The 16,677-nt window shown below is 33.6% G+C and overlaps 1 protein-coding gene across 9 annotated transcripts in view; it reads right to left on the reverse strand.

The window, feature by feature from the left end:
- Positions 1–16,677, reverse strand: part of Rbm26 (RNA binding motif protein 26) — an 80,621-nt gene that overhangs the window by 52,024 nt on the left and 11,920 nt on the right. For all 9 annotated transcript variants that reach the window (XM_077795225.1, XM_077795224.1, XM_077795226.1 and 6 more), the window contains exons 2-3: positions 4,739–4,857; positions 3,084–3,220 (exon numbers count right to left, since the gene is read on the reverse strand). In XM_077795225.1, coding sequence (XP_077651351.1) covers positions 3,084–3,220; positions 4,739–4,857 — 256 coding nt within the window. The remainder of the gene's footprint in view (positions 1–3,083; positions 3,221–4,738; positions 4,858–16,677) is intronic.

Raw genomic sequence — 16,677 nt, forward strand, 5'->3', positions numbered from 1 at the left:
AATAAATTTCACTATTAAATATAATCATTTAACCATAATGGAGTCTGCTCAAATTTAAAGTATAGAGTAAAAAAATTCATGTTTATCTTAAATAATAGTGGTAAGAAAACAAATATTTAATTGTCCTCATTTTAATATAATTAACAGAAAAACACTTTACAATTTCTTTCAAAAATCTAACATACATGCTATGTTTTGGTTTCACAGATTTAGTCTTATACCAAACACACCAAAGAATATAACAGAATGCATAAAAACTAACCAAGTATTAAAAAAGAAAATATTTGAGGACTGGGAATGGGTGCAAGGCCCTGGTTCATCCCTAACACAGGAAAAATAAAAGGACGGGAATGGTGAAGAGAATATTTGACAAAAATATGTATAGAGCTAAATAGTTTCTCACTGCATCCTGTCAACTATATAAGGAAACATTCCCTTGATCAGTGCTACTTTTTCCAGGTTGTACAGCCCAGAACACTAGTTTCACAGGATATTAATGTATAATAAGAAAAAAAAGAATTAATACTGAACATAGTTTCTACACATGTGTCAGGGCTTAAAATTACTCATTTGCATGAAGAACCCTATTCTGATTCAAATAATCTATAGGCAGGGTATCCCAGTTAATACCACCTTTTTCAGAATTCCTTTGGATAAAAACGTCTATCAAAAGTGTACCACTTAAATAAATTAAATGGAAATTCTACCAATAGACTAAACTAGGTGAATATTTTATAATGCTTTCAACAGTTTACTTCTTTATCAAGTACTTTTCTCTTCCCATCTACTCCAACTCCCCTCTCAACCCAGACAAAAAAACTGCGAACTAATAACCGTCCTGGTGCACTTTTCCTTTCTATTTGCCTCAGTTGTCCTCTTGCAAGTAATTTAAGTTAGCAGCCATATTCCACAGCACATGCTCAATTGAAAATTTTTAATACACCACAGCATTTTAAACCCAAACTGCCACCTGGAATTATGACAGTTCTAAAAGATCAGGGATAAATATTCTCCACAACTGGCCAAGTAAAAAGTATTACTGCATCAATAGACTTAAGACTAAGCTTTATCGCTAACTTGCTTTGGAAAAAGACTATTTCTTAAACCAAGGGCCCATTATTTACTCAAGTTTTTTTAGAGACAGCAAAAATCTGAAACCAACCCAAATTTGTATCAATGAAAAAAGCTTAAAAATTATTATATATATATTTACGTGGCACAAGAAATTGCCAACAAAATATGTAGGTCTTTTCCTAATATATCCCACACAATGGTAGGTATGAAAATGCTCAGTTACAAAATTACAATTCTTGTCTTCCCCTGCACATAGAATTGACTGGGATGTTTGTGTGTAGGTGTAACTATATATAAAACTATACATACATGTAAATAGCTTCTGTATGTACAGATGTATATAAATATATTCAGAAAGACAAAAATACACTTGAGAATTATTACACAATATATGTACATATTATTACATAATAAACTATATTGCTTATATCATCTAGGAAAAGAATAGGAAAAAATACTAAAAATCACAACCATAATTCCCTTGTGTTTGACTACCTTAAAAATAGTTCCTTACTGGGCTGAGTTATGGCTCAGTGGCAGAGCACTCACCCACACATGTGAGGAACTGGGTTGAATCCTCAGCATCACATATAAATGCATAACTAAAATAAAGGTATTGTGTTCATCTACACTAAAAAAAAAAAAAATTTTAAATAGTTCCTTACTAATAAACAAATGAAGGATAGAAGCAAACAAGTCTATTGTCATTCTAATTGTTTTCATAGGACACAAATGATGAGACTCCATGTTTTTAAGATATTGTGCACAAAAGAGTTAAAAGCAGGTTTAGACTGCTATTTTCAGGAGGGCATGCTTATAAGACTTGTCCTTGGCTGGTGTTATGCTTTGGATCTGCAATGTTCCTCAAAAGTTCATGAGTTGAAGGCCTGGTTCCCAATGTAGCAAACATTCAGAGGTTAAGACTTTCAGAAAGTGATGGGATCATAAGAGCTCTAACATCTTCAGTGGATTAATCCACTGTTGGCCTCATGATTTCAACTGGACTGTTAAGAGATGGTAAAAACTATAGGAGATGGGAACTAACTGAAGGAAGTAGTAGATCCTTGGGGGCATGTGCTTAAGGACCATATTTTGCCCCCAATCCCTTCCTCCAATTGTCTCTTCTTTGGTCAGTATCTTTCCTTTGCCACATCCTTCCACCATTATGTTCTGCCTTGCCTCAGACCCAAAGCAATGGAGCCAAATTAATAATGGATTGACACCTCTTAAACTGTTAGCCAAAATAAATCTTTCGTCCTCTCAGTTGTTGTTCTCAAATATTTTGATCCAGAAATGAAAAGCTGACTAATATAACTGGCTTCTGCAACCCTTGATTTTGTTAGGGTTTCCACCATTCACTGATTAAGAATGACTCACTGGCCAGGTACATGTAATCCCAATGACTCAGGAGGTTGAGGCAGGAGAATCACAAGTTCAAAGCCAGACTCACTCAGCAACTTAGCAAGACCCTGTCTCCAAAATAAGCAGCTTAGCAAGACCCTGTCTCCAAAATTAAATGGTTCCTGGAATTAGTGGTCAATTAGTGGTTTAAAAAAAAAAAAAGGCTAAGTCTATTTGTGGTAACAATATGATTTACACCCAGTACCTACTTTCCTTTTGGGAGTATAGAATCTTGGTACATATTAGGTAGAGGGCGCCTACCACAAATAAAAACCCTGGGAACAGAGTCTCTAACCAGCTTCCCTGATTCACTTGCATCATCAAAACTCATTTTGGGGAATTAACATATCCCATGTGACTTTAAGGACTTTGGAAACTTTAGTCTATATTCCACCAGATTTCACCTAATACACCTTTTCCTTTTACAGATTTTTGATTTGTATTCCGTTAAGAAGTCACAGCCAAAAGTATGACTGCATGCTGAGTCCTATGGGTGTTCCTGGTAATATCACCAAACAGAGGTGGATCTTGAGGCCTAGTAACACAAAGACACAGAAAAGAAAACTATTGTGCTGAAAGGACCTGTAAGGGATAACACAAATTCTTACCTCTTCTTTTTTTATATCTTTTTCTTGGTGCTGAAAAAACTCTACCTTCAGGCTTCCTGATGATGGCTGCTCTGGAGGAGGTAGATAACTTTTTGTATTCACAGCATCAAAAAGTTTTTCCACAAATATCTGTGTCTCTAAAAATAAATAAATAAACTAGATTAAAAGACATGACAAAAATTTTGCACTCTTACACATCAGACCTCCAATATGATAAAATATATCTTGACTTATATAAATCTAGAAATTATACTAAAACCAACAGCTTCCCAATCATCATATAATAGCCATGGTAATAATGATTTGTTTAATCTGTTTTCAAGGTAGGAGAGACTGGAATGGCTAGAGCTTCTGGGCCAATCACTTCCCAGTCATGAATAGTCTATTTGATATAGCCCACCCACTATGTAACACAAACACTATTATTATCTAGATATTGACAAAGTGTAAAAGTTGAAAAGCAACATAGCTAGAAAAGAATCAAAGTGGTTTCCTAAGTGATACTAGTTTTGAATAAACATTTAGTCATTTTCTTAATCTTTTAACCTATGTCAGAAAAAAACATCAGCATGCATGAGCATATTCCTGTAATCCCAGAAGCTCAGGAGGCTGAGGCAAGAGGATCACAAGCTCAAAGCAAGTTTCAGCAAATAGCAAGATTCTGTCTCTAAATAAAATATAAAAAAGGATTGAGGAGAAAACTTGGAATGGAACCACCATTTGACCCCATTATCCCACTCTTCAGCATATACCCAAAGTTAGCATACTATAGTGACAAGGCCACATCAATGTTAATAACAGCTCAATTCACAACAGCTAAGCTATGGAACCAACCAAGGTGGCCTTCAACAGATGAATGGATAAATAAAATGTGGTACATATACACAATGGAATATTACTCAGCCATAAAGAAAAATGAAATGGAGAATATCATGCTAACTGAAATAAACCAGTTCCAAAAAACCAAAGGCCGAATGTTCTCTATGATATGTGGATGAAGACTCACAATTGGGCAGAGTAGGGTGGAGGTTCACTGGATTGGGGGAAATGGGAACAGGAAAGATAACCCAATGAATCATACAAAACTTTACTACATTCATTTATGAATAAACAACCAGCGTTAACTCCACATCATGCACAATCACAAGAACGGGAATTATACTCCATGTATGTTGATGTCAAAATACATTCTGCTGTCATGTATAACTCAAAGAATTAAAAATTGTTCTATTTATTTTTTTAATTCATTTTTTAGTTGTAGTTGGACACAATACTTTTATTTTATTTATTGTATGTGGTGCTGAGGATCGAACCCAGGGCCTCACACGCACTAGGCGAGCACTCCACCACTGAGCCACAACCCCAGCCTCCAAAATTGTTCTATATTTAAAAGGGGTGGATAAGGATAGGTCTCAGTGGTTAATTGCTCCTGGGTTCAATCCCTAGCACCAGAAAAAAAAAGAAAGAAAGAATGAGCATATTAATGAGGAAGTTTCCATTTTAAAGCTATGGATATAATCAGAAACAACACTGTTTAACTGTTACAATTACAACCTATCTCATACTAAATTCCTTTAATGCTCTATGAATAATCTTACTATAAATAATTTATTAAAACAATAACAAAATACTAATTTTAAAACCATAGGTCTTACCTTTTTGAAGAAATACATCCAGCTGATCAATACATAATGCCTTTAACTCTTTTTCACTTTTGTCTTTCTTTACCAAAGCCAGAACATATTTTGCTAGGGCTGATGGATCTGCATCACAGCTAAAAAAAAAAAAAAAAAAAAAAAAAAGGAATGTTGAGGGTCTGGGGTTGTGTCTCAGTGGTAGAGTGCTCACCTAGCATGTGTGAGTCCCTGGGTTCAATCCTCAGCACCACATGAAAAAAAAAAGATACTGTGTCCATCTACAACTAAGAAAAAAAAGAATGTTAAAGAAAATTTAGCTATAAATAACAGCACATCCTATAAATTTTAGGTACAAACTGACTTATAAGATATTACAGTTGTAAATTAATATGTGTAAAAATACTGCCTCATACAAGGCACTAAAGAAATATGTTCTCCTTATGTTAAACACCTTACATATCATAAATTCTATTATTCATACAAGAAATGATACACATAAAAAATGACAAAGTTTTCATCTTAGAGAAATCAGTTTGTTGAAAGGGTAGAGAAGAACTTTATACAGTTTGTTACCATTTGTTGGGGAGGAGGAGAAATCAGGTATTCAGATTGCTTACGTTTGAATAATATGTATGATTCAAAGGATAGAAGGATTAAAAAAAAAACAACTAATAACTATGGTTATTTGTGTCAGGGGAGTGATGGTGAGATTCAAGAACAGAAAAGACAGGAAGGAAAGTTTCTGATGAGTGAATCATGTTCAAGATTTAACCCTAAATTTCACTGTCCAAAGTCTACACTTAACCACTACACTAGACTGCTTCTTACAAAAAGTGGCCCAGAAACCAGACCTCCAATTTTCACATCTAGTTGGTTTATTTCAGTTAGCATGATATTTTCCATTTCCACCCATTTACAGGCAAATGCCATAATTTCATTTTTCTTTATGGCTGAGTAATATTCTATTGTGTATATGTACCACATTTTATTTAACAATTCATCTGTTGAAGGACACCTACCTCCTCCTTTTATTCTCCCCTTTTCAGTTTAATTTTCAAAGCCCATTATTTAATACAGTCTCTAACCAATTTCTCAATCTCCTATATCTTTCCTTTTACCATCCTTCTAACTCATGGGCTTGGTGAAATCCCAACCTAGAACTGCCACCATGCCTAGCTGGCTAACTACTTTTTAAAATTTGTTAAGAATTCAAAATATAAACTAGAATCAATGTTTATAATTTCATATCTAAAACCAAAACAACTTGCACTTGGGAGGCAATTTTTTTCAAGTTATATATGTCATTCCATCATTATTTCTGTATTCTGAAAACAAAGAAAAGGTATGTACTTGGCAAATTTGAGCAGAAAATAAACTGAACCATAAAAATTTTAATGATATACCAAAATGTTTTGATTAGGAATAGAAAGGCTAAAGATGTCCTACTTTTGTCTTAATTAGAAGTACCAATACTACATTATCTGAACACCTAGTAATGATAATCTGCTATGAAAAGCTAATGAAAGCATTTAAATTTACCTAATCAAAAGAAAATCATACTCAGATAGTAACGGGTTATTAAAAAAAAATAGTCTCCATGGCAAGCAAGACTGTTAGGGAGATATTTTGCTATACTAGTTGCCACTGCTACTAACAGTTTTGTGATGTGAATGACACAAAATGTATCAGAGTTAGATTATTTCCTTCACTGAAATCTTCTTACAAACCATAAGAAAGAGGGCAGGGAAAATCAATTTTTGAAAATGTGACATACATCCTTCCTATTTAGGAAACCGGTTCTATTTTCCCTGTGTACTTTTTAACCACCCCTGCAAAACAATCATAAAATCTGCCATTAAAGAATGATTCTGACCAAACTGCTTTAACTCTCTTCACCTGTTGGGGGTACAGGTGGGAGAAGAAGAGTAAAGAAAACAAAAATTTAAAAAAAGAAAATCAGAAACTACAAAATAAGAAGGCAGGACACCTTACTTACCAACCACATTGGTAGAAAGCAGGCAAAGGGGGAATACCGTAACTATTTAGTGAAAAAATATATTAAAATAAGATTAAAGTGTGAAACGGTAAGGGGGAAACATAATTCATAATGATGCAATAAAACAGAGAGAGAATAGTGCGGCTCTCCCATGTACAAGAGTGCTATGGCTTGAAGTTCTGGGTGCCACCTTTTATATTTTTTTAAAAAACAGATTCTTAGAAAATGCTCAAGATGGTAAATAGATGTTATTATTAGATGGCTTATGAGGGATTCTCGGCCTAGAGAATAGAAATGTCAGAGAGAACTCAGTAATCCTGCAAATAACTGACGGGCTATCACAAGGAAGAAGAATTACATTTATTCAAATGTCTTCCATGGGATATAATTACAAAGAGTAAATAAAAACAACAGATTTTTGTCTTAAAATAGATGTACTTTAAAAAAAAAAAAAAAGGCCTCCCCAAAGCAAAATAAACTGCCTAAAAGTACAATAAACTACCTGAAAGAGAATTCTTCATTATTAGAATGATTTCAAGTATAGACTGGAAAATCCCTGGCAGATAAGCACTGGACTAGATAGTAAATGCCCCACAAACCTGAAAGAGCATAATCATTAGATTTAATTTTGTTCACAAGATATCATGCAAACATATGAAACATCCCTTCTCATTACCAATCTACCTAGCTATATGTATGTGAAAAATAAAAAATATCTTTAAAAAATTACACTATAAATCACAAACCATAAAAGATGTTTTACTGAAAAAATGAAAATTCAAAAACTAATTTTTTTAACTCTTAGAATCTGGGCCTATCATGGATCATTTTCATCTTCATAAAGTTTGAATAAAATAAAATAACTTATTATGTTTGGCTTGGTGGTTATCTTCCAATATTGCATTCAATCCTCAAATACTTAATATATACTCAGTATGTCAGACATTATTCTAGATACTAAGGATATAACTTTGAAAAGAATAAAGTACCTGTCCCCACAGAATTTATATTGGGGTTGAGAGGACACACATATACATACACATATTTATGTAAATAATATGTACTGTCATATAGATAAGTGCTCTATAGAAAACTAATTCAGGGCAAGATAATGCATAGAGGAGGAGGAAAAACTAGAGAGAAGGAGAGAGGGAAGCAGGGAGGGAGGAAATGAGTGAAGAATTACAATCTTAGAAGAGATCATCCAGGACTGACTCTTGACAAATTGTTTTAAATAGAGATCTGAATCTAGGCATGGATTGCAATGAAGTACAACAAGATGTTTTATGGGAACAGTCCAGACCCAGTGAACCCAAGAGAAAGAATGTCTGAGGCAAAAGCCTATTTGACATAATACAAGGAAAGATATTCCAGTGAAATGGAGCAAAATGAGCATTCACCAACATTTAAATTTCGAATCTTTCATCTCTTCAAGGATTTCAAATTAATTGCTTCAGTGAACTTTGACAAATTAAACATCCAGATCACCTTAAAACCATTCACATAATGATTTAAAGGCATAAAAATAAAACTTTATCAATCTTTGAATATGCCATGTGAAGAATACAACAGATAAGAATGCCATTTTTATTTTGGAGGTTCACCTTCTTGCATAATTTTAATAAGTATAGGGGTGACTATCTAAGAGGGTTATTTTTCTTCCAGCTATATATGAGAAAGTATACAAACTAAATAAATTTGATAAGTCAAAGTAATACAGAATATCAAATGCTATAATAAATTCTCCCCCAAAGAACTGGATTTTCTTAATATTGTTTAAATAACATGAATCAAAGTGCCCCTAGAAATAAGGGTTGCAATTTTTCCTAACATACTCATCATATAATTGTTTTAGTTTATGATTTAGGATTTTTCAAAACAGTAATGAAACAAAGAAAACTGTAACACTCCACAATAATATTTCAGGAGTTTGTTTTGCTCAAGTTTCTTGGAGGCTTTAGAAATTCAGTGGAAGATAACTGATAGAATTTAACCCCAGCTTCCATTTTCAGTAATCTTGAAAAGAAGGAGCTGGAGGTGGTAGTGGGAATTAAAAATTAAATTTAAATATGTTAACTCAGTAACTGAAGAACACGGATATACACCCACATCTGTTCCTACCAATTTTTCATTTTATATTCGTGAAGAATACCTAATTTGCATCAGTCATAATTCTTTATTCTGTACTTATGATTACTTTTTAAAACCCAAATTTCAAGCAACAAATATGATACACACACTGAAATTTTTAATTGCTGTAGTTTATTGTGCAGTTTCATATAATCCAAGTAAGGCAAAACAGATTGATTGTGGTTAACTGTTAAAGTACATGTTATTCATTAAGAATTATTATATGCTCAGTTCATTCTACAAAATAAAATTACCACCAAAACATATTGAAACATGATCTGAACATAAGAATCACATAATCCACTTAATTTCCTCCCACCTTTCTTTACAAGAGAGGATCTCCAATGTTTTCTCAGATTCCCTTTATGTAAAAATTAGAACTCCAAAGAGCTTTTAGGGCTATAGCTATCAATATTTATTATATTAATAATGAAAGTGAGAAAGTTTTTAATTCCTTTAAACTAACAACCAATTACAACTTAGCATGAATATTATTTTCTTGAAGTCATCAAAGGAAGTATTGCTACAAATAAATGAAAAATCCAAAAGCATCACCAGCTTTAGGCATAGCTGTAAATAGGAGTTCAAGAGATATTACCAGGATACTACTTAGCTTTCCCTTTAGAGCATCTCATTTTTAGACCACAGAGAAGCAACAATAGATCCACAGCTATGTTATTCTCATAGCCAGAGAAAGGAACCTATCATTCTCTCCCTCAGGGTCTGTACTGGCCCATACTGAAAATGACTCAACCTCCCAGTCTGGGTCATATCCCCTCCGCAAGGTCAGGGATAAATAGAATTCCAAGACTGACCACCTCACTTAAACTAGATACTGTACTTTTTACAGGGGTCGAGGGAAATCCTATATTTTATAAAACAAAAGATTTTTTACAAGAATTATAATATTTCACGTTTTGTTCAAATACCTTTAAATGTCCTGTTAATAGAAGGCAGATCAATACTTCTGCATTCCATCTGTTGTGACACTGTTTGGAAGTACATGAAGAAAATCTGGTCCTACACAGATTTATAGTTAAAAAAAAAAAAAAGAAAGAAAAATGGGAACCTCACGGATGACGTGAAAGTGTTTTAGGGAAACCCTAGGAGTCCTCACACCACACACTGCTTTAAAAGTTATTAAGACATTTGTCTAATTCCAAGACAAATTAATATCTTCACAATCTCAAAGACCCAATAATCAGATCACAAAATCAAAGTAAAAGTTTGTACTGTTCAGTGCAAAGAGCAGTAACCCAAATAGCAAATTAAGCACACATACTCCTGGGCATAACATCATACCTCTCTTAGCTCTCTTTTTTGGGGGGACTAAACCTAGGGGCATTTAACCACTGAGTCACAGCCCCAGCCTTTTTTTTTTTAATATATTTTATTTAGAGACAGGGTCTCGCTGAGTTGCTGAGGCTAGCTTTGAACTGGTGATCCTCCTGCCTCAGCATCCTGAGCTGCTGGGATTACAGGCATGTGCCATGATGCCCAGCAAAAAAACTCTTAAGAGAAAATTGGAATGGCAATATGGAAACACACAACAAAATTCCACATTTAGATATTTGCTGGTATTTTTTATTCTAATTCATAGTTGAAGAAGTATTTGAGTTTTCTGGGGAAAGTATGGTTTCCAATAGTCATCATTTTATTTACATTCTACCTAGTTACAAAATAGATCTCAGGTAATCCATCCCTTCTGTTATTAAAAGATGACATAAAAGGCTAGTAATATTTTCTTTCATGACCAAGCAAAGGCAGAATTTTCCAAGAGAAAGAGTACCAAGGACTACAAATATAAACTATCATTCTATTGTATAAACTAGGCCAAGTCAGTTAAACCATTAACATCTATTTCTTAAATATTTAAAAATAAAACAACATACTGGCTAAAGTTGTGTGGTAGGCTACACCTAATACACATTCACTTCTAAGTCTTTTTTAATATTGCCAACAAAATTTTCTAATACTGATAATGATGCTGAATATTTTCCTTTAAAAAGAGTAATTATAGACCTTTTTTGATTCAGAAATCTCAGGACTAAGAAATTAATCTTTAGTTTCTTCATCTGAGGAAACAGCCGTTTTGTCAAATTAGAAATAATTGTAAATGTGTTTAAGGAAGGCTTACTTTTTTTTTCTTTTTTTATACTGGGGAATGAACCTGGAGGCACTTTACCACTCAGCTACATACCCAGTCCTATCTTTTATTTTGAGACCGGGTCTAGCTAAGTTGCTCAGGGCCTCACTAAAGTTGCTGAGGCTAGCCTTGAACTTGAGATCCTCCAGCCTCAACCTTCCAAAAGTCTCTGTGATTACAAGTATGCACCACCATGCCCAGCAAGAAGACATTAACCTGGTAAACATCATAACACAGGTTCAAGAATTACTGAAGAATAAATTACAATAAAAATTTGAAAGTTATAAAATGTCTATACTTACTTCTAAGAATATGCTTTATTTTAAATTCTGGCTGCATTTTAAGTAATATATTTGCTTTCGAGCTCACCCACTTAGTCCTAAGCCATATTGTTGGCCTGTCTTTGAAGAAGTCTGGTATTGTTTAAGAAGAAAAGAAAAGCATGGACTGAATCCCAAAATACCTGGGGTTTTAAAATTTCTAATCTGGCATTAATTCTACTTATTCACTAAGTATATAATCCTGGGTTAGCATTTTACTTCTCCAGGCTTCAGTTTACATATTTTTAAAATAAAAACACTAAACTACAGCATTTGAAAAAGTGGGTCATTTCAAGGAGTAAAATGTTAAGCTTTCCCCATCAATGCACCTTTTCTGTTTTCTGCTCTTCCCATCCCTAATAACTTTTAGCTAATTGAACTTTAAAATTCAGTATACTGTTAGAATCTTTAGGGGCAAAAGAAATTTTTCCCTTTATGTCTTTTTTCAAGAACCATGGGATGCCATTTTCTCAGCATACGCAAGCAAATTTTAAAGCTCTGGGAGGGATATATAACAACTAAATTCTACTAAATAGAAACATTTTGTATATTTCCCCTAAGTTGAAGACCTAAAGATCTATACATATTTCTACCACTGCTAAATTGTAACTGTTTTATGTTTGTCTGTTTCCCCTCAAGGGGATTCTAGGTAACTATGTCTGCCTTTTTTCCTAGAACCAACCACAATGTATTGAGAAGTATCTACTAATTACCAACATTACACAAAAGGTCATATAGAAGTAGAGGCATAGCAACCAAAACTCAGAAAAAGCATGTCTTAATTGATGTCACAATTAGGACAAATGTATAAGTGTACTAATGAATTCATAAATCTGTCACAGATACAAAAATGTAAATAAAAATGCCTCTAACATTTTGACAAGTTCCTCTTCCTTTGACAAGTTGTCTTTTCTTCCTATATCCTGACTGCTCAGACTTAACCTCCTGTGCACATTTAGCACACATTTTCCAAGATTACCACCTTCTCTCTTGCTAAGTACCTAGACTAAGTACCACCTACAAAGTCCAAGTTTAGTTATTTCACAATTCACTCCTAAGCTAGAATGATCAACTGCTTGCTAAAATTGTCTCCACAATACAAGTTAAAATTAAATTATCTACATACCATTAGCAACATTCTTGAAAAAATATCTGATCGAGTTGCTCCTACTTTAATCTTCTCCAATTTTCCAAAATATCCAAATTCCAGCATGGCAGTAAAACCTCCTCTTAATCTGAAATCAATAAAGGCTATGTGGATTCAGAAGCCTCTTCTTAGTCCTAATACAGGTGGTTCCTCAAAACCTCATGTATCCTCACAGAACTTAACTTTTATTTCAATTTGACGTATTTAATCTCATCAGAGGCACTCAAAAGTTAACAAAATTCAATCTGAAAAATATCAAACACACACACACACACACACACACACACACACACCCCACTCTTTATTTACTGGTGATATATAAAGCAGTTTTCAAAATAAGATCTACTTCTTCCAATCAATATTCTATTATGGAATTAAACTATTTAAAATGGTAACTTAAGTACTTGAGATCATGAAAGAACATAATATAAGCATTAAAAGGTCAGTTTTCCACTGCTAAATCAAATACCTGAGATAATCAACTACAAACAGTTTTGTTTTAGCTTAATTTTAGAGGTTTGGGCCTATGGCAGCACATCATGTTGGAAGCTGGAAGCAGAACAAAAGTATTTATTTCATGGCTAGGAAGTGAACAAGAGTGAGGAAGTGGACGGGGTTCCACTATCTCCTTCAAGAAAACACAGCACCTTCAATGACCTAGAAATCTACCAGGAGGACCTCCCATTAACACTAAGTCTGAGGACCACAGCTTTAACACACAGCCTTTTGGGGAACATTCTAGATTCAAAGTATAGCAGTCATGCTGACAATTTTAAATATTCCCCAAAAAGTCATAAGTGATAGCACGCCATGAAGTACCTGTTATCTTTTAAACTCATACAAGGAACAACAAATAAATGATCTCCTGAACTGCATATTAATGTTTATGTGAAATTTATAGTCACACAAATTTTATTTACAACAACTGACTTCATTTAAATTTCATAATTTTTATATCAACTTTTAAACTTCCAACAAGCAATGGAAAATAAATAACTGAAGAATGTATGTATAGCAATAGAGAGTATAGGATATCAGAATTCAAAAAACTCAAAAATAGTCTAGAATTTATAATGACATTCATTATATTATGTCCAGTCACTTGTTAGAAATGGTTCTTTAAAACCATGGGGAAGGGTTAAAAATGCAATACAGGACATAATTAAGTAAGTTTATCTGGACTAATAGGTTTAAAGAAACAAGAAAATACCTGGCCAAGCTTCCAAACATCCATTTTCCCCTCTTTTTGTGGTGCTTAGGGTTGAGCCCAGGGCACTCTACCACTGAGTTACACATTCCCAGTCTTTCTTATTTTTTATTTTGAGACAGGTCTAGTTAAGTTGCCCAGGTTGGGTTGAACTTGTGATCCTCCTGTCTCAGCCTCCCAAACAGCTGGAATTATAGGCCTGAGCCACCTCACCCAGCCAAACATCCAGTTCTTAATCCTAAAAAACCCTCCAACAATAACATTAGATGATTTCTGGCAATCAATTCCTACTAATGAGAATAAAGTGTATATACACATGGAAAAATACACAGAGGAAGATGTATATTTATAGAGTCAAAAAATAGGAAAACAACCTAAATGACAGGAACAAAATAGTTATACAAAGTGTAGTATGTCCACACAATGACACTAAATTTCAGGCATTTTAAACATAAAAACTACATGTTATACTAAAAGTCCAAAAGAAAAGACATTTCAAACCCTTCTGCTATATTTGCTATCTTTTCACACTGTGAAAATTAATTTAAGAGGCTACTAGCATCTGCTATAAATTGGATGTCACCACCATAACTCACGTTAAAATTGTATCCCCATCATGAGGTAGAACCAGGCGAGGTCTTCAGGAAGTAATCAGAATTAGATGAAGTCATGAGAGTAGAGCTCTCATGATTGCATTAATGAGCCTATTCGGACTTGCTATGTGCTGCTCCATACCAAATGCCTTGAGACTTTAGACAATACTCATCAGAAAGAAGAAGAAAGAAGGTTCTCACCAGATATGGTCCCTCAACCTGAGACTTTCCAGTCTCTGGAACTGTGAGAAATAAGTCTATTTTCTTTATAAATTACCCAATTTGTGTTACTGAGTTGCAGCAACAGAAATGGACTAAGACTGGTCAAACAGGTCATACTGTAAATACAACACTATTCAAACAAATTGCATTGTGTTCACTAAATGTAACACTATGGAGACACAGGAAAGAATAGGATTCTACTTAATAATATACCCTTATGGCAGGATATGCAGTGTTACCTGGAATATTAGTTGCAGTAGCATGGGCATAATATGAGCTAATAAAATTTTTTAAATTATCTACTTACATAAATATGTAATAAGTGTGTGTTAAGTTTTACATGTTTATAAGTATATGTGAAAATAAGAAAGGGGACATAAGACTCACTTTTAGTTTATATTTTTATACTATTTTAATTAAAGTAAGCATGTATTATTATCAAGTAAAAGATTTAACAAGAAACTGTGTTAATCTGAACTAAAAATAGTATTGACATTATTATAATAATTATACATTACTCTAACAATGAAATACTACTCAACAATAAAATGAAACAAAGTATTTGCAACAGTAAAACCTTTTAAACATTATTTTTAAAAGAAGTCTTACACAAAAGAATACATACTCAATGATTCCATATGTAAGAAGTTCTAAAACAGGCAATACTAATATATAGTGGCAAAAACATCAGAAAAGTGTTTTCAGGCAATACTAATATATAATGGCAAAAAAAAATCAGAATAGTGCTTTCTTCTAGTGACAGGTGTGGTCACAAGAAGGAGAATGATGAAAACTTTTCAGGGTGATGTCAATGTTCTTTACCTTGATGGGAGACTGGGTTACAACAATGGATGCATTTGTTGAATTCATTAAATGGTACACTTAATATTTATCTGTATATTTGATTGTACACAAACTCTAAAATTTAAAAAGAAAACTAAACCAATACTGAACTGTAATGATATACATCTTTGGGGTAAAGTGCACTGATGTCTACAATTTACTTTTAAATGAATCAAAGAGGACACAGTGACATGTACACTAAAATGTTAATGGCAGAATCTAAGCAATGGGTGTATCACTGTAAGATTCAAAACATGTTTCTTATATATTTGACTTCTCATATACTATAATCCTGTGGGGGAGAGGGTTAAGCAAAAATAGGCAGAAAATTCTGAAAATGAGTATTATTTAACAGGGAACTAATCTTACAGGTAATTATAAATCCCCCCAAAATAAAAGTGTGGTATAATAGACATAGATCAATAACACATATAGAAAGTTAGAAAAAACCCAAATGTACATAAAAATTTATTATAGAATTAAGGTAGTCTCCCAAATCATTAGGAAAACACATATATTATGCAGTTAATTGTATAAGGATAAATTTGTACACATGTGAATATAATAAATCAAGAGCACTGGATCCAAATATATTTCAGGTGGGTAAAAGACTGAGGTATTCAAAATAAGAGCACTGTCAGGGGTGATGGTGCATGACTGTAATCCCAGCACCTTGGGAGGCTGAGGCAGGAGAATGACAAGTTCAAAGCCAGCCTCGGCAACTCAACTAGGCCCTAAACAATTTATCAAGATTGCAAAACAAAAAATTAAAAAGGGTTGAGAATGTGGCTCAGTGGTTAAGCACTCCTGTGTTCAATTCTCACTATCAAAAAAATTTAAAGACTATAAAGCACATGGATGATACCACTAGGACTCTCTGAAAGACTGTATTTAATCTCTGGCTCAGTATGTGTGTAGTATGCCTATCATTTATTAAAGTTCATTCACTGTGATAAATCAATCAGTACATGGGCAACCTGGTAAGCACTATTAATGATAGCTATCAATACATTACCACCATCATCAATATCCTCATCTCAGAATAGGAAAGATTTTGTGTAGCTTATAAACAAATCCAGACTCCATGAAATAACTCCACTCTCTATATTAAAACAATTTCCAAGCCAGGCATGGTAGTACATACTTTTAGTCCCAGCTACTTGAGAGACAAGAACAGAAAAGCTGCCTCAGCCCAGGAGTTTGAGGCCAGCCTGGGCAACAGAGTGAGACTTCATCTCCAAAAGGAAAGAAAGAAAAATTACTGTAAGCAGAATCAACATAAATGTCAATATGGAGAAGAGAAGTTGCAATCCATATAGTAATTTCTCTAATATATGAAAATCCCTACAAATA

Source organism: Urocitellus parryii, chromosome 2 (genome assembly GCF_045843805.1).
Source record: "Urocitellus parryii isolate mUroPar1 chromosome 2, mUroPar1.hap1, whole genome shotgun sequence".
In the NCBI taxonomy this organism is placed as follows: Eukaryota; Metazoa; Chordata; class Mammalia; order Rodentia; family Sciuridae; genus Urocitellus; species Urocitellus parryii.